Source organism: Mirounga leonina, unplaced genomic scaffold, assembly GCF_011800145.1.
Source record: "Mirounga leonina isolate KUSES-001 unplaced genomic scaffold, KU_Mleo_1.0 Mir_154, whole genome shotgun sequence".
Lineage (NCBI taxonomy): Eukaryota > Metazoa > Chordata > Mammalia > Carnivora > Phocidae > Mirounga > Mirounga leonina.
Window position 1 is genome coordinate 54,476,095 of NW_023270389.1, and position 25,608 is coordinate 54,501,702.

The following is a 25,608-nucleotide window of genomic DNA, read 5'->3' on the forward strand; positions in this document are numbered from 1 at the left end:
GCATGTGAACCACAATCAGCCTGGCACCAGCAGATAGGATGCAGCTCAGTTAAACTAGTGCACAAACCCGTAAAACTGTAGTGTCCCAGGCTGAGTTCTGAAAACCCAAATATCTCATGGTTCTCTGGAGCTCAAATCTTTAAAGTCACAGATTTCTGCACTTTTGACTCATCCAGATTTAATAACAAACATTGAAGCCTCATCTTTTTTTTTGAATTCAAATACAATTGCCTATGTTCTATTGAATGACACAAATTAAAGATCAAATGTGGACGTATTTCAGAGACTTGACTTGAAAAACCAAAGACTGCTCTAAGTGCATTAGTGAGGCATAAACACCACTCAGCAGTGATCATGAGAGAAGAAAAATAGGAAAGAAAGAACAAAGATGTTCCAAGACTGTCTTCAAAGACACCCCCAACTTCGCCGGAGTGCTGTAAAAGCCCCCTTAGACTCTGTAGTCCTCCACGGGTGAAGGAGGAGGGGCAGGGGGTTCTGCAGGGCCGGCCACGCTAGCAGGGACTTGCTCCAAATCCAGAGTGGAGGGCATCTCCCTGGCTTCATCAGTTTTCTTGGTAAATCTCTCTTCTCTGGGAGGAAAGGCACAGTGAATGTTTTTTAAATACACATAGAATTCTTTAAAAAAAAAAAAGAAAAAAGAAACCCTCAGATCCCAGCACCTAAAGAGAACCACTCAACACGTTGAAGGACATCCTTCCTGACTCCTCCACCCAGGCTTACAGAGCTATCAGCTGGCAAAATGGAGACGGACTCTGTTCATGCTTCAATTGTCAGCTCTTCTCAGAGCTCAGCTGTCTCCTCCCCTGGCCCCGTGGGTCCAGCCCTACCAGTCTGCACCCTGTAATTTCAGCTGAGCGCAGGCTCTCTCTCTCTCAAGGTTTCGTTTGCATTTCAGCTATTCTGGTCAGCCTTTTTTTTTTTTTTTTTTTTTAATATTTTATTTACTTATTTGGGGTTTGGAAGGGCAGAGGATGAAGAGAGGGAGAATCTGAAGCAGACTCCCCACTGAGCACAGAGCCCAATGCGGGGCTTGACCTCATGACCCGGAGATCATGACCTGAGCCGAAACTAGGAGTCAGTCGTTCAACCGACAGAGCCATGCAGACACCCCTGGCCAGTTCAGCCTTAAGTTCACTTTGCCTCTCCTTTCTGCCTAACTTACCCCTGCGCCCCCCCCCCCCAAGGCTGCAGGCTATCCTACCCTTCTCTGGGGTCTGCCAGGGTGTTCCCATCCTCCTCAGGACTGGCCTGTCAAGCGCTTAAAGAGTCAGGAACGTGGAGCTAGAAACTTCAGACCTGCAGATTCACAGCCACACCTGATGATAAGCTTCTCAGCTGAGGAGGAGATAGAAGGGGATTTCCCCGGGTCACGTGGCTAGTAAAAGGAATCCAGGCTCCGCTCTCCTGACCATGAGTTCACCACTGCATCTCCCAGTCAGAGCTGACCCCTAATTTTGCTGAAAGGATAGGAGGTGCTGGGGAGGGGGGTTAGGGGAGGCTTCAGAGTTGTGGAATCTCTTCCTTCTTCAGCAGATGCTGCTGCAGAGTGACCATGACCCCCAGAGACAAGGCCCACTCTCACGAGATCAACCAGGGGTGTCAAATCTGCCATGTACTCCTGTCCGTGAAAGTTTGCAACATCCCGTATCTAGATAAGACATTGTGCCTAAGGTGTGTTATCAATTCGCCGATGTCGTACATCCCCCCAAACTCTAAGGTCAAGAAGCATTGTGAGTAATACTGGATGGAGGTCCATATTTCAAGTCCATTTTTATTTTTTGGCCAACTACGTATCAGTTTTAATAAAGTCATTATTCTTATGTTCATACTGTACCTGACAAAGAACTCAAACGAAAAGTGTCAGCTCTGCCAATTTTTGTTGCTTACTCACTCTTGGCATTATTAGAATGATTTCAAGCCAGGTTTCTTGGCAGAAATTTTGTTAGGCTTCCTGTCTCTTTTGAGGGTTCCATTCATTGAGACTAGATAACATAACTTGTAAATCCACTTAACCAACACAAGAAGTAAATTGCAACATATTGGCATTTGCTGCGAGTGGAGTGAAGAAGCACCCCCCCTCGCTTCCTCCAGCTTGTAGCTCCCATCCCCCCACAGGAAAGCCTCGGACTTGACCCCTGACCACCTGACACACAGCAAGTGAGCTGCCACTAACTGGACATCAATTTCAGTAGAGCTCGGTTTTCATAGAAATTGGGAGTCCTAATCTTTTCTTTCTGCACCTTTATATAGCAGAGGTCTTGGGCACCCGACTAGATCTGGGGATCTAGACCAGAGAGAGGACGGGGCACTCCACAGGGGCCATCATGGGCTCGTCAGAGTTAGCAAATCAAAACACAAGGTGCCCGGTGAAATTTGAATTTCAGATAAACAACAACTGATTTTTTACTCTAAGCATATCGCAAATATTGCGCAGACATCCTTAGGCCAAAAAACGTTTCTGTTGTTATTTAAAATTCAAATTGCACCAGGCCCCCTATATTTTATCCACTAACCCTACCATCAAGAGAGGGTGTCAGGCAGGGGGCGGTTCAGAGCGGCTGCAAAGCTTCTCCTCAGGACCAGACCGGCTGCGGGCATCTCTTCCAAAGAGCCCCTGTACTGGGCTCCAGGGCTGCAGGGTTGAGGGGGAGGGAAATGCCTGCCTGCAGGGAGCTTACGGCCTAGTTGGGAATGAGAGTCCAGGCTGTCCCCAAACTTTGCAAAGTCATGCATTTTTATACCGGGAGGGTGCATCACCACTTCTGTCCAATGACCAAAGCGATCCCCAACCCCCGATGAAGAGCCACTGATCTGAAATTCATCCCAGCACCCTTCTCATTGTCTGTTGGAAGACCACATGAATCTATTTCCCAAGGTGGGTGACAAAGAGGTTTTTCACCCATAAAATCTGCCTTGAAGCAACAGACGAACACGTGTGAGCACGTTTATGCAGACCAGTGTTTCCTGCAGTTTCAGGCATCTGGTGGGGATCGGCCGCTCCATCCCCCCACCCTGCGCCCTAAGTGCGCCAGAGAGCTCTCAAGTACCTGGTGGCCATGGTGACTCTGCGCCTGGTCACCTCGGAGGCCAGGTCTCCGTAGGGCAGGTTATTGCCATTGACCGTGGGGCTCTTCTGAGCCATAGGCTTGCACTCAGAGGACTCAAGGAATTTGGGTTCACGGCAACTATGAATCTAAAATACAAGCGCCAGTAAACGGACTTCAGGGGGCAGACGTGGGTCCGGCACAGCACGTCCGCTGTCCCGTTCTCAGTGGGGCCTCCCTACAGCCCCAGTCCCAGCCCACACTCCCCCGGCCCACCGGTCAAAAGACAGATAGTTCTTCAAAATCAAGGGCAGTTACCCTGACCCCCCCAGGGTAAAAGCTCAGGACATGGAGGCCCAGAGAGGTGCCGGCTCTCTCCCCATGTCGCACAGCTGGGCCCTGTCCGGTACTGCTTCCCCCCTAACAGGTGCTCCTCCCATGGAGCCCTCCCCGCCCCAGGGCCATTTGGCATCTCTGACACGTGTGGGGCTTTCTTCCCAGAGCGCTTACCTTCTAAAGAGCAGGAAACTATATGCTGGCTAATTGAACGTAATAATAATAAAAATAAATTAATTAAAAAAAAACGAACAGGAAAGGGCCATGCGCCAAGCTGGGGCTGACAGATGTGCACGTGGGAGACACTGGGGGCTTGATGCTGACAACAAAGGTTATAGCAGCCACCCAGTCAGGGCCGGCTACCCTGGGGTGCCCTTTTCCGTTACCTTCTTGGAGAACCACAGTAACTGCAAAGGAGGCTCTGGGACCCCCACTGAAGGAACGGGGAAACTGAGCCATGGAGGAATGGGGTAGCTTCCCCAGGGGCCCAGAGCTGGAATCTGAACCTTGGCCTGCCTGGCTTCAAAGACTCCACTGCGGAGCCAAGCGACCCTCCAGTTCGGCCCCGGTGACCGGACGTCGCTAAGGAAGAGGTGAGGCGTCTCCGACCCTGGACCCCCAGCACACTCTCAAGGTGACCCTGTGGCACGAATGACGAGCGCCTGAGCTCCCCAGCCTGATCTTCTGGCTGGAAAAGTTTGTTCTTAGGAGGATGCCCGACGGATTTACCTTTCGATCCCCGCTCAGCTCAGTTTGGGGCCCCTTCCACACTTGAGCTCATGGTCTCGGAAAGAAATGCCCCCGTTATAGACTCTGGATCCACATGTCAGCTATGCCACCTCCTCAGAGGAGGAAAAGACCAAAAATGCCACCACCGTCAGCTCCCGCTTCTTCTTTTATCCCCGTGGCGTCAGGCTCTCTCGGGAGCTGGCGTTAATGGGATTGATTTGCCCCTTGGAAGCTCGCAGCTGACACAAATTTTCCCTGCAGACGTGACCTCGATGAGGAATCCCCTCAGATGTGGGGAGAAGATGGGTCTTGAGTGCAGAGCCGGGAAGGGCAACGAGGAAGCCCCCGCCTTAGACGCTGGTAAGTGTGCCATCTAATGGCCACGGTTCCAAAAGCGAAGAATTCCCGGGCACCCCTCCTCCCAGCACCGTCCTTGCTCCTGACTTCCTGATGATTCACAGCACGTCTGCGGAGAGGGCAGGTGCTTCGGCTTTGGAACGGAAGGCACTGATTTCAAGACTCTCGCTTTTGAGCTGAGTGATCCTGGGTAAGTGATTTAATGTCTGTGAGCCTCGGTTTTCTTACCTGTAAAAGGGAAGTAACTTACACTCTTTCTCCTAGGGCAGTAGTGACGGGTGAGAAAATATTTGCAAAAATCCCTCATTTTTACCTTTTTTTTTTTCCATTTTAAAATGTTTAAATATCTGCCCCAGGATATATATAAATGAATAAATATATTTAGCTCCAGGATGAATATGAATCTGTGCGTATACATAGATTGCCCCTCATATAATGCCAGGAATGTAAGCCTTTTCCTCACAAACATACTTTTTGAAAGCGGGAGCTCCACTTTTCCCCTTCCCTCCTATCCCAGGGCCTGGCAGAGCATTGAGATCCTAGTGGGAGCCCAGCAATGATTTACCCTGAGTCAGAATCTGCGACAGCACTGTGTTCCCATCTGTTTCCTTCGGCCATATGACTACCCACGTCTCTAAACTGTGTAGGGTTTTCAAAGTGTAAACAAATGTGTGCATGGTGTTTGAATATGGCAGAAGCAATTATTGCACACCGACTCCAGAACGGACACAGTGACCATACCGATTTCTTTTTTTTTTTTTTTTTAAGATTTTATTGATTTATTCATGAGAGAGAGAGAGAGAGGCAGAGGGAGAAGCAGGCTCCCAAGGAGCAGGGAGCCCGATGCGGGACTCGATCCCAGGACCCTGGGATCATGACCTGAGCCGAAGGCAGACGCTTAACGACTGAGCCACCCAGGTGCCCACCATACCGATTTCTTAACACGGTCTGTTTTGTGTGTGTTTGTTGCTGTTTTGACACAGCGGCTTTGGGGAACAACATTTCAGCTTTACATAGGAACGCGCGGGAAGTCTGAGGTGGTTCAGATACATCTAAAGCAATTTACACAATACAAATCCCGTCTCTGCCTCCTACGCTCAGTATCCTTTATGATGGTCCACACTTACCTAAGACACGTTTCTGAATCCCGACACCCAAACTCGAAGTTTCCAGTCCAGATGGGTAAGAAGCAGTTTGGCAGGAAGAGGGTCTTTCTTCACACTGACCACGACAGAACCCTACTGGAAGGGGTTTGCTGCTTGCAAAGCCTGGCGTCAAAGTTTATAAACTTAATAACCAGGTTGGTCCACTCACAAAACACATGGGTGGGTAAGATAAAATGAGAACATATATTCTCTAGAAACAACAAATATACAACTACCAACATGATTATTAATTCGAAATTGGGGCAGCGAACCTTCTGCTAGGCTCTCTTGGTAGCTCTCCACGTGGCAGAAGATGGACGCGAATCGACTCGGAAGAACAGGATGGGGGACTGTTCTGGGCCTCACGGGAAGATGTGACCTGGAAAGTCTAGGGACTCCATTCCTTCGCCATCCCTACGACAACAGAAGCATATTGCTCCAGCCCTCTACCGTGACTATGACTCAGTCATGATTGCCGCGAACCTTACAAACCCGGGGTAGGATGTTTGTAGATCGTAGGAGAAGCAGCACTGACTAACGTGACATCTGAGTCCCCACTGGGTGCTCAGCTCCCTGGCCCACTCCTAAATCTTTGCACTTGCTTGGCTGAGTGCCGACCCGAGGCCCACTTACCCCCTGCAGCTGTGGGTGGCTAGAGAGAAACAGCCTGGTGACTAATCTCACTTTAGAGTCGTGACTGCAAACTTCAAGTGGGAGCTCATCCAGGCCTAGGAACCTCTCATCTCAAACCTCAAACACTTCTTCCCAATCCTCATTCAGCGTGGAAAACTGAAGCAGTGGTAAGAACCCGCGAAGCACATCTCCCCATATTCTTTGCCTCCTCTCCCGCACCTACAGGTGAGCTGTTGGCCCTCTGAACCTTTTTCCGAAGCTACCCTTGCACTTGGGCACCAGACCCGATCCTCTCTCACCCACTCAAGGTCTCTCCTCCCCTCCTGAACATCAACTTTCCCTCTCCGTTCCCACCAGTATACAGACATGTTATTTCTCCCATCTTAAAATCCCCTCTTGAACCCACTGTTTCCCACGACAAAACAAATAAGCAAAAATCTCTTGGAAAAGAGTTGTCTATATCCGCTGTCTCCAATTCCTTTCCTTCATGCTCCATCAAACCCACTCCAGTGGCATTGGAAACCATAGATCCCTTCCTCCTTCTTGAGACATTTTCTATCCTTGACTTTCCAGGACACCATGCTTCCCCTGCTCCAAGCTCACTGGTTACACCCTCAGTTCCTTTTGCTTGTTTCTTCTCCTAGACTCTTACCATTAGAGCATCCTAGGCTCAGTCCTTCAATCTCTTCTGTTCTCTATGCCCATTTCCCTGTTAATCTCATTTAGTTGCATCATTTAAGTACCATCCATAGGATGAGGACATCTGTCTGCTTTTTTTTTTTTAAGATTTTATTTATTTTTTTGACAGAGACAGCGAGAGCAGGAACTCAAGCAGGGGGAGTGGGAGAGGGAGAAGCAGGCTCCCTGCAGAGCAGAGAGCCCGATGTGGGACTCGATCCCAGGACCCTGGGATCATGACCTGAGCCGAAGGCAGCCACTTAACGACTGAGCCACCCAGGTGCCCAACATTCGTCTGTTTCTATGATCCAGATCTGTCCCCTGGACTCCAGACTAATACATTAACTGCCTACTTGGCACCTCCATTTAACTAATAGCCATTTACGTGTGACATGTCCAAGATTGAACTCTAATCAACTCCTTCAAACGTGTTCCACCATTTGTCTTCCCCATTTCTTTTAATGGCAGCCCCATCCTTTCGGCTGCTTGAGCCTCAAACCTAGAAGTCATCTTTGCCTGCTCCCATGATGGCTCTGGGAAGTTGGGAGTAAGGGATGGCCCATATTAAATAAAGTAGAAATTCTAAAACAGATGGAAGAAGGGAACAAAAGGATTAGAGACATGGGCATTCTAGACTGGATATACTGTATAAGGGCAGAAAACTCACCAGTGGAGTATGCTCTGTGGGTGAGCCTGAAGGATACTCACTTTACCAAAGGCACAAAGTAAGTACTGTACAAAAGGGTTCCAGCATCATTGGGAAGCTCAGAGGTGGCTGTCCTCTGGAGGCCAGGGCTGACAGTGTGAGATGCGATGATTGGAATTGGCCTCACAGAGCAGCGAGCAGAATAGGTAATCAAATAAGAGGTCAGCTAGTTATGCGCCATGCTCAGAAACAGGTGGATAAAATTACCATAGTGAGCAGCAAAATCTGAGCGGCAGCTGGGTGGTTTGATCCCCACAGAACTATAGAGGTGGTTAATAGAACACAGCCTTCCCAGGAATGGTGAACAGTCAACAAGTATCGCTCGGTTTCTACAAGCAAATCAATGGTGGATACTTCTACAAGCAATGATCAATGGCAGCCACCTCAATAAAAAGTCACCATCTCTTTGTTCAGTTTCTGGACCTGGAACCCCACCGACTAAAAGAAATCAAGGGGGGGAGAGACCCTGTAAAACCATGGTAATGACTGCCAAGAGGGACCCAGGGTCATTTACTCAAAGAGCCATACACTGGGGACACACACTTTGAAGAACTCTGGACACAGGATTCAGCTTGATGCTGATATTGGAAGTGTCAGCATGGTCCCTCTGTTAGATCTGGGGGCAAGAGAGGGTCCTGGTCCAGGTCTGACTCAGGGAGTCCACGGGGCCCACGACTTGCCCAGGCGTTCCATCCATATGTTTTGAGTATGCGACTGGAATGGACACACTTGCAGGCTGGCAGTGTTCTAACATGGGGCCTGAGGCAAGAGCCGTCACCGTGGGAAATGCTAAGTCGCCTCCTCCCAGCCACCAGAGTAAATACCTTGTGGCAAGGTGGGAACAGCCCTGACTGATGCTTTCCTTAGAAACCTGAAGGGTTTGGGGGTAGGGGTTCCTTGAACGTCCCCATTTCATTTGCCCCTCTGGCCTCTACAAAAACCCCACTGAAGACCACGGCAGACTCAGCAGAGTTGTAGCCCCACATAATGGCGGCCGCCATGTCCAAAGGAATGTTTGTTAGAGCAGATTGATGTGGACCGACCCCATCAGGGAAGTTTTTAGGGATCCAGAGGTCTGGGGCATGCTGCTGCATTCCCTCCAAATTAAAGGACAGGATACTGTGCCTCCCACCTCTTGCCACTCTTCTTAGTGGAGCACAATGACCAGGAGGCCTCTTTGGATTCTGAAGCAGCATATTCCGGACTTAGGAATATTCTCAACCTACCGACTGAGCGACACGTTAGTGTGCCAGCTCTGAGCAGGTTCTGGAGCAGGTGCAACCAGTGGGGCAAGTGGGCTCACAGCCACGTGGGCAACCCTAACTAGAAGGCCTGATGGTATTAAAGGTATCGGTGGGGAAACGAGCTGCTTGCTGTGCGCCGAGCTCCAGCAGCAGAATTACAAAGCAAGACCGTCTACAGTGGAGTTTTTTACAAGGTTCCTGGGAGAAGCCGAGCCCCTGGCCTTGGGATATGAAGTGACAACACGGCCAGAGCTGCCTGGCTTGAGCGGTTCTGTCAGCCCTTCAAAGTCCTGAGCTGTGACACACCCAGAACTGTGCCGACGTAGGGCCTGAGGGACAAGCAGGTGGCCCAGGGCCCCACAGCTTCCACGAACATCACACCGGAACCTCTCCCTAAGCTGCCCCTCCGTGTGTGTGAAGGGTCCCTGACGGTCAGTTTAGAGAGAAGGAGAAAAACTCGGGTTGGTTCTGTCGTTTCGGTAGGTGGGTCCGAGCCCCGATTGCATAGCTGTTTCTCTGCAGCCAGGGTGGCCCCAGACGACAGCGATGAGGGGAAACGGTCCCAACAGGCGCTTTTGGGCAACACATCTGGTCGGGGGGGGGGGGGGAGAAGTGGCCCCAAACGAGAATATAAACGGTAAGAGGCGTGGCTGGTTGGTCAGGAGCTTGGAAATAACATGACTGGAAAACCATCCCACACGTGGGTGACTGGAATATACACATTCTGAATATGGCTTTGCCTTTTCTGCCTGGACCTCAGCTGGTATTGGCGGAAAGCTTAGGGAGTGTGTTTCCACCCTGGTGGTATCCTGCGTGTCTTGGGACCAAAGAAGCTACATGACATCAGAAGAGACGTGCAGTGGGCATGTAACCAGGGAGCGCGCTGTGTCTTCTCTTAGAAGCTGCCAGCCTGCGGAGGAGCCAGGTTGGAGAGAATACTCTGTGAAGAGGGTGTGGCAGGAAGCTTCTAGGACTCCCTGATGATCCGGCCTCCTGCCATTCACGACCTTGTGTCATCTCCGCCCCTGAGCGTGCACTTATTGACTGGCTCCTAAGAAAGAGAATAGGGCAGAAGTGATAGCTGTTTCTTCCACGACAAAGTTACAGAAGAATGTGATTTCTGTCTTGGGTGCTTCCTCACTGCCGGTTGGACTGATCGAAGCCAGTGGCCGTAACGTGAGGCCGCCCCGTGGGGAGGCCCAGTGATGAGGGGACAGACGCCTACCAACAACCAAGAGTGATCTTGGAAGGGGATGGTCTCACCATGAACCCTAAAATGAGGCTGCAGCCTGTCAAGAGCTTTACGGCACTCACAAAAGACCTCGAGCCAGAGGTACCTAGCTGACCTGCACCTGCATTCCTGACCCACAGAAACAGACAGTATTTGTCATTTGAGCTACTAAGTTTTGGGATAATTTGTTACACAGCATTGGGTAACAGCATGGATGGATTGCCCTTTTAGAGACCAAGGGTGGAGTTGAGTTTACCATCACTCCCAAGGACCCACTTGGAGAATTTGGGTTTTTCATCCCTGCAACTCTGGGCCCTGTGGGTTTAGAAATTCTTGCTCTGAGAAGAGGAATACATCCACTAGCGACACAGGAACATACCCATTAAAGTTTTTTTTTTTTTTTTTTTTTTAGATTTATTTATTTATTTAGAGAGCAGGAGCAAGGGGGAGAGGGAGAGAGAGAGCATCTCAGGCAGACTTTGTGCTGAGTGAGGAGCCTGACACAGGGCTTGATCTCACGACCCTGAGACCATGACCTGAGCAGAAATCAAGAGTCGGACAACCGACTCAGTCCCCCAGGTGCCCCAGGAACATACCCATTATATAGCTTACAGTTCCTTTGGGGTCACTTGGCAAGGAACAAGTAAGGAGGGAAACTACTGTTTGGCAGAGATACTGGACTCTAGTCATGAGGACATTGGACCACGGAAGAATATGCCTGACTCTCAGACACACGTAGCTGGCCTGTTGTAGAAAGACCTGGTGGACACGGGCTCAGCCTCCCTCAGTGATTAGGACCTGGTTAAGCCATCCTGACTAGCAGAGGTGCGAGGTGACAGAGTAATCTAGAATGAGAAGAGAAGATGTCTCTTGGCCTAGAGACCAGCTGCAACGGCTGGGTCTATGTTTTGCACACTAACCTTCTTCCAGGAAGAAACCAGCCAGAGTCTGAAGCTCTTCCCAGCGCTGCTTGTCTGGGACCCGTATGTGTGAACGGTGAGAGGCTGGCCCACACTGATGCTGTGACCCTCTCTCTCCTGGACGGAGGCGCTCCAATCCCCAGCTACTGACAGTGTGGGCTCAAGCTAAGTCCCTTGCCCAGAATTGCCCTCAGCTGAAGAGAATGCCCCCCCCCCCCCCCCCCCTGCAAATGACGCGCTCCCTCCTCCCCAGCTCAGGGCAATAATCAGACAACGTGAAGGTATTAGCCTGGCCCTCTTGTCTCAAGGACACAGAAAGAATGTCCTGTTTCCGGAGCATCTCACAGATCTCCACAGCCTTTGTTGCGACAGCATCTCCGTTCAATTCCTCCTGCTGCCCAATCCTCCTTTTCACTCCCTCGCAAATGGTGACCCCAGGGGCAGGCCCCAATAAACACCTACGGCACCTAAAACATGGTAGCAGCTGAACAAGCCAACAGTTACCCGTTTGGGTGCTGTGCTGCCCCTAACCCATGGGCACAACCCGTAGGTATCAAGAACTATGAGAAACGTGGCTTTGGAACGGCAGAGACCATCCAGGGCTGAGCTCGGGCCTGTGCAGGCCGCCTTCGAACGGGAAGAGAGTTCAAGCCATCGAATTGGAAAAGATGTCAATGGCCTTCAACGGTTTCTTTTTGGTAGAGAACCACTTTTTGGGGGGTGCAATCCTATGTGGGACCAGGGTACGTCAGATGCAAGTGGAGAGGGAGTTTAAAGTCCTCTCCACCAGTGTGGCTTCTCTCCCCGTGGATACGTCTGAGGAACCAAGGATTCCCTCCGTATAATCCGAAGTGGGAAAGAGAAACCCTGACCTTACCCCATGTTTACAGAAGCTATTTGGCTCTAGGAAATTCTAGCTTTCCGAAGAACACAGGCACTAGATTAAGCTGCATAGGTTTAACAAGGCAATAAAGTTCTCACTTTTTTTCTTGCAACCAATCAAACACCCGGCATTCTATTTAAACCTATCTTATTTCACTTACTTCACTTCCTATGAGGAAGACAGAATCATTTCCATTTTAGAGCTGGGCAAACCGAGACAGAGAGTTGTGACTTTTCTTAGTAACTTCGAGTCCAGTGCTGCTCACAGCCTCTGCCACAAGCTTTGACAATCAGACTGCCTGGACCAGATCATGGCTCCCTTACTGTGTGTCGTTGTACAAGTTATCTATGTCTCATTCTTCTTCTTCTAAGATTTTTATTCGAGTGAAAGAGAAAGAAAGCGAGTGAGGGGAGGGTCAGAGGGAGAAGCAGACTCCCCGATGAGCAGGGAGCCCGAGGCGGGGCTCGATCCCGGGACCCCAGGATCATGACCTGAGCCGAAGGCAGACCCTTAACTGACTGAGTCACCCAGGTGCCCCTATGCCTCATTCTTCTAATGCCCAAGTGAGACTGAAAATACCTCCTACAAGGATGTTGGGAGGACTCAGTTGCTCCATGTCGATTCAAACAGTGCTGGGCACACTGGCACCTTCTGAATGTTTGCTATTTTTACGCAGATGTGGCAGGAGGACTAAGAAGCTAGTTTGGGACATGTGGGACCAGAGATATTACCCTTTGTTACCACTGCTTTTTTCCTGTGACCTCTGGCCAAAGCATACTTGCGAAAAGCCTTTGTATTCGAGGAATGGATGGGAACCCAAGGAGTAGGGGCATAGTCTGGTGCTAATGGCCAGGCTGTCCCGTCGACACCTAAACGACCAGGGAAGGAGGTACCACTCCCATCTTTTTCACTCTCTCTGGCTCTCTAAACAGAGTTCCTCAGGATGGTGGAATCATGCTTTTTGGGGACCTAGTGAGGATGATGCCTACCACCTGTCAGGTGCTGCACCAATGCTTCTGGAATAAAAAGTACCATGTACTTTCCCCATGGGTAAGAATGGGGCTGCCTCACGTGGGAGGCCTACCTGGCCACTCTGTGCTTCCTGATTACATCCCGAAGTACCTTTGGGACCAAGGTTAAAAAATTCAAGTACCTGAACGGCCCTGATTCAGCTACGGTGGTGGGGGTGGTGCGTGAGCGACAAGGTGGGTAAAGTTGACGAGTTACTCCATTTTTCCCTGTGAGCCTTTAAGCTGGATATAAAGTCTGGTAACTTAGCTATTTAAGAGGAAAATTTGTAACATCCTTTTCTATCCCAGATTATAGAAATCCGATACCCAGTCAACCCGCCCCCCCATCGTGGGTAGCCCTAGCAGCTTCTGTGGGGAGCATACCTTTACTCTTGGTGTGAGACTCTTTTCAGCTTCTCATACTGAACAGTTTGATGACAGCTCCCCCTTGGCACTGATTAACATTCTTTATGTTAATACTTATATTTTGTACAAGCCATTGAATCCCTTAGTCAAACAAATATTGAAAACTGCCTCAGTTGAAGTGTGTATACTTCCAGCTTGAAAACCACGGCCCTAAGTCAGTACCCCAGGTATCCTTCCACACAGAACGGCGTGAACTTAACGGACATCGAACACTTTCCCTCTTGGCAAATCTAAATCCGGAAGGCCAGAATCCATCTGTCCCTCCTTTCTGCTCCTCTACATGATCCCTGGACCTGAGACTGACTCATCTGGAAGCATAGGCCTGCTTAATGAAATTTCCCTGCTCTAATTCTCCACTGAACACTAATGCATTTGGGGGCTCCCTTTACATTAACGATGTTGACTTTTTTTTTTGCTCAGAAACCTAGAAGATGAAACTTTACAATCCCACTACTTATTAGCTGGTGTGTCAAGAAATGGTGAGAAACAAGCCAGATAAGCACTGTCTAAAGGCCTTTAGATCTTAATCAGGGGCGCCTGGATGGCTCAGTCGTTAAGCGTCTGCCTTCAGCTCAGGTCATGATCCCAGGGTCCTGGGATCAAGCCCCCGCATCCGGCTCCCTGCTCCGTGGGAAGCCTGCTTCTCCCTCTCCCATTCTCCCTGCTTGTGTTCCGTCTCTGTCAAATAAATAAAATCTTAAAAAAAAAAAAGGACCTTAATCATATTTAGAAACGTCGGCAGCGTAGACAGATGGAGGGGAAAGGGAAGATGGCTCAAGGCATCCAGAAAACAGGTCAGGATATTAGTGATGGAAGTCTGACCGACCTCAGGCCACCGCCTGCATCTCTGCCTCCTCCACCAGACTATGTTGAGCTAAGGAACGGACTTCTGTATTCCTAGCAACTGATACGTAACTGATGCTTGACCCCCTGCCTAATGTTACCAGAATCTCATCTCTTGCTTAAACTCTCCAGTTCAGGTAAAATTTTCTTCTTCTATGGTATCTTATTCCTCTGTTGAGGGAAATGTGTTTTTAAAAATAATTCTTACATTGGAATATGGAGTACGTTAGCAAGTCTTAAGCAAACTTTAACCACTTGCTAGATTTCATACTGATGCCCACAGCTAGTAGGCTGTTAAGTCCGTTATTATTGATTTCTACCAATTTCACTCTAAAGAATTATTGTCAAATTAGGTGTGGGGGAAAATTGGAAAACTGAGGGAAAGTATCTGTAAAAATTCAAAGGAACTCTGTATTTACCCTACGTAGAAGACTCTAGCAGGCATCTCAAGGAAAATGGCATATACTTCATCAAAAGATTGAATGGAAAATCAACGTACACCTAAAATCAAGGAATTAAGGCATTCATAATTTTCTATTTCCCAGTCCAGAAAGATCTGAGTCAGGGCTTCTTTTATTTTTCAGGGTTTTATTTTTAAGTAATTTCTACACCCAATGTGGGGCTTGAACTCACAACTCTGAGATCAAGACTCACATGCTCTATCGACTGAGCCAGCCAGGCGCCCCAGATCTGAGGGCTTCCACTTAAGAATCCACGTGACACCAGGTCACAGAAGCTTCATTTCTGTGGTGGGGTGAACATGACCTGCCAACCCATCATACCCCAAGAAAGGCTGAAAATCAATAGCACTCTTGGCTTGAAATATGTTGCCACTGTCTTCTGGATTATTTCAGGAAAACCATATAGAGCACCATAACTTTGGGCACCAACAGCAGGCTCAGGCCTACACCTGAGGGTGTGAATGAAGACCAGTACACAGGAGGAGGAAAAGGGCTGAGCAAATGATTCCCTTCAGCAACGTGCAAATGCCAAGATGGCCAGTGTGACGTTAAGACATCACTGTCCAGTTCTTTTCTAGCTCATTTCATACAAAGGTCTTATGGCTGAAATTTATTAATCACCTAAAAATACAATCAAATTGAGATGTTTTCCACAAACAGGTCAACTGTGGCTAACTGTAGATTACAGGTAGAAAAGAGATTGGAAAGGGCACGTGGAAATACTGAAGATGCCAATGAGCTATGAGATCAGCTGGGCACCTGTGGGCAGGTGCACCGGACACACTGAAGTCCTGATGGGCCTCTCAGGTTTTTTCCGCTAGGGCATATTCTGATTCTATCTTCTTCTACATCTTGCCTCCAGCCAAGAGTATGTTGGAACTTTACTTCTGTAATTTGTATTGTGAAAATAAGCAAATTAAATGCCTTTTCAAATTATCCTCATTCCCCAGCCTGCTTCCCCCAATTATTCTTCCATCATAAAGTACAATTTATTAACTAAGGACAGAAGCACCATCTTCTCTCTTACCAGAACAGTTCAAGGGGCAGAGAAATGTTCAAAGAGTTAGTTGACTAAAGCTACTGCCGCCAACTAACTGCAACATCTTTTGGGTTATCTAGTTGCATGCCAGAAAAGCCAGAGGTAAGAACTGTAGGACCAAACTGTGGAGAAGCATTGACATAAATACCTTACTTTCACTGGATACTTCTTTTTTAAGGGGTGGTGGTGGTGGGAGACCCACTGTATGATCCTACCTAGCAAAGGGCCTAAGGTGTTCATGGTTTCGAGTTAACACAACCCACTGAACAGCACATACATGGTGGCTTGCAAATGCAGAGTGCGAACTATGTAGTTGGTTGCTCTGAAGTCCTAACGTTTAGAAGGACTGAACTTAAGGATTAGAATATGAAAAACAGAGGCAACAGAAGTGACTTAGCAAGAAGGCAAATATGTGAAGTGGTGACTGCAGCTCTTCTGGTACAGGTCTGTGATCCTAGCCTTATCCACCACACCAATGTAGAGCCTATTTTGAGAAAAAAGCCTTAAACCTGAAAAGCTTGGCCATCTAGGTATGGCTTACAGTACCTGAGTGCTCTAAATGTTTAAGACTCCTAGCATCCGTGGGTAAGGAAGGGACACAGGTCATCAGCGACTGAATTACTAGTTTTCCTAAAGCTGGGTCTGGAAGCCTTGGGTTCTGGATATGGGATTTTAGGCAACTAAAATCCCTCAGCACTTCACGTTACAAAATGAGTAAATAATACAGCAAATCCCTTACAGGCTGCTTGTGTAGGTGATAATCTATGAATGTGCTAGGAAAAATACAAAAAATACAAAATTTAAGTACTGAGATCTCTTTTGGGCCCTTCAATTTCTGCCCTGAAGAACGATGAAACTATTTTCTACTTTCAGCACTTGGCATTATCCAGAAAGACTTCTCTCCTCCTCCTCAACAGACTTGCTCTCAAAAAGAGTACAGCTACCCTGAGAACAGAGGCCCTATTATCCTCCATGACAACATTTACTTTGACTGAATGAACTATATTATAGTTCTTAAAAGTCAGAATCGAGTCTTTGGATGATAATCTTTTCCTTAGAGCCTAATGTACTCTTGATCACTATTTTTGGTACATGACAGACCTTCTTGCTTCAGATTTTAGGAATGGATTAGAAGTTCCAAGATTCATTATTTAGAGAATACTTTATTAGTTTCTGTAATCAAACCCATGTAGATAAGACCTTACATATTTAATACAGTGCGTTACCCCTGTACAAATGGAAAAAATTATGTTTAACATTTCTAGACCAATATGGCTGTTAATTTCTGTACAATGCCAACCCAACACGGTACAACTGGGATACTTTTTCCAAAGTTGACAGCACAGCTAAAGTTTCCAAAAATTCAAATTATTTATATATATATGTATATGTATGTATATATATATATATATTTATTTATATAAAAAGACCAATAGCAGTATGTTATGCATCAATAGCAGCAACAGCTTTTCCAGGTTCTGCAGTCATCTGAACAAAATTATAGAGACATCCAGCACACTCCATTAATAAAAAAGGGGGGGGGAGGTAAAAAAACAAAACCCCAGAAAACAGCAAAGTTCTGTTACTGTTGTGGTACCTGGCACCATTTTTTTATTAGCTTCTCAATCATCATCTGGAAAGAAAACATTCTAGAATAACGTCATTAAAAACAGCTCTGATAAAGCACGGTCACTATTACGTATCATAAAGCAGGTACAAGATATTTTACATTCACAGAGGTATGATACAGTACTGTCCTACATCTATAATACTAGAGGATACAATTAAAAAGGCATTATTTGAGACTTGATTCTACTTTTCCAGCAGAGGGCCCAAAGGATGGTATGACACAGCTCTGGTAAAGAAATGCACCTTCTTCGATAGAATTTCCTCCATTAAGGGCATAGTTTTAGGTATTCACTGCTCTTGATGAACGTCAGTTAAAAACCGTTGAAAACAAACAAAACCCCATTGGATTCATACAAAGATGACGAGTGGAGGCAAGCCAGACTCAACCTAACTAGTATTTTACCCAATCTGTCATGTTTGAAGACATGACAACTCCGTGGAAGAAAGGAGATGCCAAGTAGCACTTCAAAGCTTCGGGCCACAACCAAAACACAGCATCATTTCAAACAGAAGTAGTAGCCAAACCCTGCCCGTTTGGACATGTCCAAGGATGTGGACAGCATGTTTCATCACCTGCTCACTTATCCAGGAAAAAGGGGAGGTCAGTGACTGTACTTTGATTGTGTTCAACTCAATCACAATGTTACAAAAATAGCAAGCTGCCATAATAAAAAATAAGGCTCCTCTATCCAGCACCAGTTATCTTCAGTTCTTGACCACCAAGCCCACAAATGCTACAATCACATCCAAAGAACGTAAGGGAGCAAAGAAACCACACCTGATGTATTAGCTGGAATCACCACTGTTCAGGCTCAGCTATTCCTCGGCGGGGTTATTTTCCTCGTATTTCTGGTGTTTCATCTAACCATAAGGATTTCAGTTCTAAATGATATGCACTCAAGGAATGTGTGCACATATTTGTATACAAATTCTGACTGAAGATGCACGGCCATCAACAGAGTGCGCATTGTACAGTAGGTGCCAGCTGGCGAAGCCTCATTTTACTGGTGCAGCGGCTGTGTGTCAGTGTAAACTGCTCCTGTGTCCCCTGCGCACCTCCCAGCTCTGGACAAGATAACGTCACAGACCATTTTACCCCTTTGGCTGCTGGCATTATCTGACCTCATTCTCCCTCGTGCCCCTCTCCCCTCCCCCAACCCCCTGCAATAAACCACAGCCCTTTAAGATTTTGTTTCTTCCGTTTTGATCGCCTGAGGTTTGATTGGTCCAGTTCTAACAGGTTTGGAGACTATGGTGGGTGCGGGGGGTGGCTTTTCTTCTACTTTTTCCTGACAGACACCAGGAGGGTCGGTCAGTGTTTCAGGAGGTTTACTTGAATCACTGTCCACTTTCGGGGCTTTGCCTCCTATCTGTTTGCTCTGTTGTTGTTCAGAGAAGAACCGCTGCGTGGACTGAAGAACCTCTGCTCTCTGCTTTGCCTTAAAAAATGAGAAACAACGACTGAGAACGTTGCAGCATTAGCAAAGCCTGTCCGTCCATCTCCGTTTACTCTTCACCAACCACAAATCCGTTTGCCCCACGTGTTTGGCCCAAACCAAAAGTACCTCAATGATCTTTCAGCTTTTAATGGACAGATTTCTTCCTATCTTGGCAAATATTCCATGTGATTTTTTTTAAACATCTGAAAACAACAGGACCACCTCCCACCACATTTTCAAAGTTTGCCCTCTTATAAAATAATAAGACAGAAATTGCTGTTGGTCTGTAACTTTTCCGGAACAAAACTTACTGATATCAAATTCTATTTAGGGAGACTGCTTGCAAATTTGAAGACATATATGTAACACTTAAAACTTCTAGTTATCAATATGTGGTCTACAATAAAACGAAAAGGAAGCACTTATATTGTGGCATTACCAACACCTAGGACCAAATGTCTTGTGGCTGAGTCCTCTTCCCACAGCTCTCTTCTGCAGGGGAAGAGCATCAGAAATTAGTAACTACAACTTCACTTGATCACTAAGTTCTGATAGCTCCTACCACATTCTGAGCTGGTAAAATAATTTCCTACTTTTATTGACTATGTGCCCCAAAGAATATACTTACGTCAATCTGTAAATTATACCACTGTAACGTACACAATTAAAACTTAAGTTTCTGTACCTCTCGCATATAACAAGGAGCCCTTCATGTTCTACAGGAAACCTATACTATATAAAGATCTAAAGCAATTTCAAGAAATTTTTACCCTCCCCAACCCCATTATAAGCTCTAATGTCATTTCCAACATGGGAAGGTATGCAAATCAAGTTCCAAGGAGACAGAACAACTGGAAACCATGGCCAAATAGTTTCCAAAGATTCCTACACATTTTTTAATAGTTATGAACAGATGGAAATCCTAGGCACACAGCCTTAATAAAAGTAGATCACACTTAAGAGTTTCACTGCAGAGTAGTCTTTAAATTTGATTACTCAGAATGAGAAATGAGGGATAGCAATGTAGAAAGAAACTAGCTAGTCAACCAAATTTTCTAGTATAATGATCATAAACATTGTTTCCAGAGTAAAGCATTACTATGCATACTGCCTTGTTTAAAGGCAGCAAGCTTTTCTTTGTTCTAGCGTGAATGTGTGCGTATATACACATATACATAGTGACAAAATAGGCAAAATTACTAAGACCTCTAAAGGCAAGTTGAAGTAAATACAGAATCAATGGATTCAGCTGGCCGTACAGGCAGACAGGTCAGGTTTATGCTATAAAAACTGTCCCCACACAGACTCCTAAAGGCACTCTTCTGCATCAGCAAACCTCATGTTTATCAGTGCCTTTTATTATGAAGGATCCCAAAGTGCTTTTTTCAGTTCTTCATCTACAACTGCACGATCTGTTGTGGAATACAGCCAACTCAGTGGCAGGCAAAAAAAAAAAAAAAAAAAAGTATGGAAACAGTTTGAGAAAAAAACTGTACTTGCAGGACTCACGAAGGAAGGAAAATCAAGATAGGTAAAATCTCTTCTTACCCACTCTGAATTTTCACATAACCATGATTGATATCTTAAGTCTAGGGAGGGGGGAGAGATAAAAAAGAAAACAAAGGAAAAAACAAGGAAGAAAATGGGGAAGGCTATAATAATCCAAATTACTTTTTTGCTCTTCCAAGAAATGTAGCAGCTAAACTCAGATCTCCCTCAAATATTCATTTTATAAGCAATTCATTTTGCCAGAGTTTAAAATGTTAACTTGTTTGCTAACTATAGTTGCAAAAAAAAGAAAACTAAAAAAACTAAAAAAAAAAAAAAAAAAAAAATTAAAAAATTTTAAAAAAAGTGGGGGGAATAGGGGAAACAAAAAAGAAATAATAATAATAAAAAAAGGAATGAATAAAAGTAGTTAGCTTGGTTAAATCAGCTAAGACAATGAATGCCTGGGTTTGTGGTTATGGGTCCAGAGGCATCTTAAGACATGGTTCAGAGACAGATTCTTGCTCTGTTGGCTGTTAACACTGTACTAACCTTCATGTCTTGTTCAGCCTTCAACGCAGCCTGGGCCTGATTACCTCTGACTCCAGATAGTGATCCACAAGGACCCCTGGCTACATGTGGCAAACGAGCATGGCTCATGAGGCCTGTGGTCAGCGGAGGAGGCATCTGACTGGCCAGTGCCATTGGCGGCCTCTGAACAGGCGCTGGGAAGGTGTTAGTATGTGGGGCTCTTACCAATGGAGGGACCAGGTTAGGCTGAGAGAGAATCTGAGTGAAAAAAACAAAACATACAACATTGAACTGTTAAAAAAAAAATTCTGCCAACTAGACCAGGTTGGCTTATCTTAGAGTAAATCTGTGCCCATTCTGCCAAGTGAAAGGAAGTGTAGGGATCTGTGCCATTCTATTACAGGGACCAAGAACAAATAGGCCATGCTTGGAGAATCTAACAGAAAAATTAGGCAAAGCATGCTATGGCACTGTAGTTGGTTCTAACATTTCAGCTACAAATTCTGAAGGGGAGGTAGAAAAGCTATTAATTAGGATAATCTTTTTAAAAAGATATAATTGCAGAAAAGGCACACACTTATACCAAACATAATCTGAAGATAAATAAAAATAACATCAATTCAACAAACACGTGTTTTCTCAGGAACCAATTCTCATTTGTGAGAGTTATGATCAATTTTAGTTAGTCTTTCCATTCGATCAGCGAAGGGAAGAGAAGCCAATATTTTTACACATATATTAGAACATCTTTTGGAAATTTTAACTCAACTACACATAGTTCTCTTAAAAAACAAAAAACAAAAAAACCAACAACGACGACGACGACGACGACGACGACACAACAAAAAAACCTTTAAACCTAGAAAACTTTAAGCACTGGGACCCTTCTCTGAAAAGTCCACTTCTTCAAAAAAGATAAAAGAAACAGGACTGAAATGACCAGAGCTGTGTGGGGATTCTTGATTATTTCTCTTGTCTGCTTTAGAACTCTATGGTTACTACCTTAATCTCACTAAAAATTGCGGAGAATATATAGGAATGTCATAAATGTACTGTTAAATAAGAAACTGTTTCTCATTAAAAACTATGTTTCTAAACTAGTTAGATGGCAAGATTATGAAATCAGATAATTAGCCAGATTAGCAATCATTTCCAAGTAAATAATACTCATTTCTCACTCGCATCTGCCCACCTGGGGTGCAAACTGTGTAGGAAATGGTTGTGTCATTCTCACAGTGGCAGGGGCTGACTGGAACTGCTTCTGATAGACAATGCTGTTCATTTTGCTGGACTGGCTGTTCGGACTTGTGGAAGTAGCCCTTGGAAAAAAGCCATCACTGGTCAGTACAGTAGTGCCAAATAAATAATGCGGTTAGACTTTTAGAGACATTGCTCTTGGTAGATTCTTCGTATGTGGTAGCTGATGAAAAGTTACCAAGGTGAATTACCAAACATGATGGTAGTGGAGAGACACTGGAGGGGCAGAGGTGAGAAAGAATACTAGCTAGATTTGCCCTGTATTTAAAAAAAAATTCTTAAAAATATGGTATAACATACACATTCTTAATTTAATAGCTTCACATTTTAGATAAAACTATCAGAAGGTCTTGTGCTTACCACAGGCCTGGTGACATAGTAAGTATCTAACAAACAAATTATGTTTAGTTATTTGGAAATTCAAATGCCCATTTTACCGGAAGGGACTAGATGTTGGTGTGGTGCTTCTACCACTGATTGGAGGTGTGCCTGGTTTTATATCAATGCCACTTCCAAAGGCTTTCAGTTCCATTTCAGACATCTGAGAAAAAACAGAATAGACTTAGCATTTCTGGAATTCCATAAGCTAAAGAGGCAAAGAATCTTATTTATTTATTTATTTATTTGACAGAGACATACAGCAAGAGAGGGAACACAAGCAGGGGGAGTGGGAGAGGGAGAAGCAGGCTTCCCACAGAGCAGGGAGCCCGATGCGGGGCTCGATCCCAGCACGCTGGGATCATGACCTGAGCCGAAAGCAGACGCTTAACGACTGAGCCACCCAGGCGCCCCAAGGCAAAGAATCTTAGTACAAAAATCCTGTAATTAAGTTTCAAATAACATGGAATTATCAAGGCCATATTTGTGGGTGAAAAGTCTTAAGATTGTGTAAACCCAATTCTTCCAAAAATTTTGTGAATTCGTCATTATCAGGTAAAAACCAGAGGAAGTCAAACACATTAGTAGATTTAAAAAGTAAAAAAAAAAAAAGTACACTGGGGCTTGCGGTGCCTGGCTGGCTCAGTTGGTGGAGTGTGCAACTCTTGATCTTGGGGTTTTAAGTTCAAGCCCCACACTGGGTGTAGAGATTACTTTAAAAATAATAATAAAAAAAAAAATCTTAAAAAAAAAAAAGCGTATCAGGGTTTCAGATTTACTAGAGGGTGGTAAAAACTGATGCATTTTTTTTTTAATAGATACACAGATGCATATATCTAAACATATAGCCTTAAATTCTCAAAGAAACTGTGCAAATTTCTCCTCACTTACTTTTCCTGTGGTTGCAATCATGCTATGCTGTGTTCCAGCAGGGATTAATCCTCTGAAAGGCTGGCTTACTTGTGCAGGACGACTTAGGCTCTGGGCCTGGGCTTGTGGAGTGGTATGCTGTAATGGGGGCTGAAGAGTCTGAGGCAGAGCAATTAAAGGCTGCCCTGTAGATCCAAAATTAGGTAATGAAAGCTGGGATGCTGGTAAAGGTACTGTAACCTAGAAAATAAGCAAAAAGAAATTACGGCAATTTATTTATACCTGTCATCTGTATATCCCTATAACTATCTATACAACTCTTCAAAACCTTTTGAGTAACAGTTTAAACAGAATACTTCGATCTATTAATATATTTCACATATTATCTTTTGCTTAGTAACTACCTCCATTCTTTTATTACAGGTGCAACAATAAAACAGATTAGTAGTACAGACACTATATATCATTATGAAGATCTTTGAATGAATCCATGGTATGTGTCTAATAAACACATAATACAATGAAGTCATGGGATACAATTTAAGAAATAGTGTTGTTGCAATTTCCCAAACAGACATTTCTATACTGTTTTCGGGTCTGACTAAAATGAGCTTTGACAAGAAGAAAAATAACCTTTCAGTTTTCATACAAACAGTATTTAATTTGAATGTCAATACGGTAATAAATACATTTATGAATTTTCACCCCTAAAGTAGCCACCAAAATTACTTATAAGAAAATGACTAATGGTTTGCCTCTCTCCTTCAGTCCTCCACAAACTTTTAAACAGTAGATTGATGACATTGCTAGATCGTGCATGTCTGTCATTTACACTCTGTCATACTCTGCCACAGTGTTCTAAGTATTATATTAACCAGTGTGATGGTCTTTAGAGTCCTCCTTCCCCCCAGCATAGATGGGTAAAGCACTTCTCACGCTTACACGTAACTGTATATCCTGGACAATGGTTTTTGAACTTTTATATTCATGGAATCCTTTATTAAAATAAATGATTACATGGAAACCAATTTAAAACAAAGAGCCAAAAAGCAGAAATGACTGGAGTGGGGCTGAGGAGAGGGGTGTTGTGGGACTGAGCAGGTTCCACCACCAGTGGACCCCATGGAATTCCTAGGACACCTCAGAGAAAAGTCTGAAAACCACTGTCCCATCTCCCCATCTTGGTTCTATTTAAACTGCCAAGCAACAACAAACGCAGTAAATGTAATAATAATAATAATAATAATAATAATAATAATAATAATAATAATAATGAAGAAAATTGAGGAAATTTACCATGCCATAGTTTACCTGCTGGAGAGCACTTGGTGACTGGGCAGTGTTATAAAAATTTGTCTGACCAGGCTGTTGTACTTGTCCAGAATAAAGATTTGAAGCCTGGGTAAGATTTGCTCTAGCCTAGAAAAAATTGTGTAAGAAAACAGCATTAAGATGGAAAATTTTCCAATTCAGACATCAAGGGTGTGGCTTCAAAACAATCTCTAAGAATTTTAGTATTAGATAAAAAGACCTTCATTTTTTCACTACGTCTTTTAACATTTTTTCTTTAAAAACTGTTTTCTTAAATAATCTGCTGCACAGGAAGACGATGATAGTGAATGATTCTAGCCTCTGTGCTCCTGTCTTACCTGGAGGAGATGTGTATCAATTAGTTGGGAACCTCCTAGTCCTGATGCCTGACCCAGCTGATGTTCATACAATATAGGAATAGGCTGCGTATTTGAAGTTTGTTGAAAGGCAAGACCTGACTGTGCCTTTGCAAGTTCCTGGTGTTGGACAGCTGGAAAGTTGTGGATGGCGGTACCAGAAAGAACCACAGATGGCTGGGACAGACTGCTTTGCATAAAGGCTGGCTGAGATCTACACAGGCATTAAAGAGAAAAGACTTGTGTTAGTAGTCAATTCTATTTTGGAATCTGGAAATCCCAGGAATGAGTATCCCAAATGACTAAGTACTCTAATAAGCACAATTAAGAAAAGAGAAAGAATGCAGACTGTGTCTAAGGTACTTGTTTCATGATTTAGAGCTCCATACACAACAAAGTTCTAGGGAAAGGCTTGCTCTTCCTGAGGAACTAACAAGATTTTCTCCTCTTGAACAACAAGAAGAATTCTCTTTTTCATGTGTTCACTAGCAAGCTCAGAACCAAATCTGTTTTTCTCTTTGTTTATTTATTTATTAAAGATTTTATTTATTTATTTGAGAGAGAGAGAATGAGAGAGAGCACATGAGAGGGGGGAGGGTCAGAGGGAGAAGCAGACTCCCTGCCGAGCAGGGAGCCCGATGCG

The 25,608-nt window shown here is 45.1% G+C and overlaps 2 protein-coding genes across 17 annotated transcripts in view; both read right to left on the reverse strand.

Moving 5' to 3' along the window:
* Positions 1–236: 236 nt before the first annotated feature.
* On the reverse strand, positions 237–4,266 carry MYOCOS (myocilin opposite strand). Its single transcript, XM_035009558.1, has 3 exons — positions 4,131–4,266; positions 3,069–3,214; positions 237–590 (listed from the first exon to the last, which is right to left on the reverse strand). Exons 2-3 carry the CDS (start codon positions 3,161–3,163, stop codon positions 449–451), a joined length of 237 nt encoding a protein of 78 aa, XP_034865449.1. The 5' UTR covers positions 3,164–3,214; positions 4,131–4,266; the 3' UTR covers positions 237–448.
* A 12,583-nt stretch (positions 4,267–16,849) lies between these two features.
* PRRC2C (proline rich coiled-coil 2C) overlaps positions 16,850–25,608 on the reverse strand; it is a 90,529-nt gene continuing 81,770 nt past the window's right edge. For 7 of the 16 annotated variants that reach the window (XM_035010809.1, XM_035010810.1, XM_035010811.1 and 4 more), the window contains 7 exons: positions 24,948–25,179; positions 24,595–24,717; positions 23,320–23,538; positions 22,488–22,591; positions 21,986–22,112; positions 20,815–21,051; positions 16,850–18,774 (listed from right to left, as the gene is read on the reverse strand). In XM_035010809.1, the coding sequence (XP_034866700.1) occupies positions 18,517–18,774; positions 20,815–21,051; positions 21,986–22,112; positions 22,488–22,591; positions 23,320–23,538; positions 24,595–24,717; positions 24,948–25,179 (1,300 nt within the window). In that variant the 3' untranslated portion in view covers positions 16,850–18,516. Of the gene's footprint in view, positions 18,775–19,213; positions 19,267–20,814; positions 21,052–21,985; positions 22,113–22,487; positions 22,592–23,319; positions 23,539–24,594; positions 24,718–24,947; positions 25,180–25,608 lie in introns of those variants that run through there. The other 9 variants (XM_035010820.1, XM_035010819.1, XM_035010817.1 and 6 more) reach the window with 8 other exon arrangements.

Excerpts from the sequence above, each read along its gene's own strand:
- MYOCOS (XM_035009558.1), bottom strand. The coding sequence starts at position 3,163 with ATGGCTCAGAAGAGCCCCACGGTCAATGGCAATAACCTGCCCTACGGA. Across the intron at positions 591-3,068 it reads AGAGTCACCATGGCCACCAG|AGAAGAGAGATTTACCAAGA; the intron begins GTACTTGAGAGC and ends CTTTCCTCCCAG.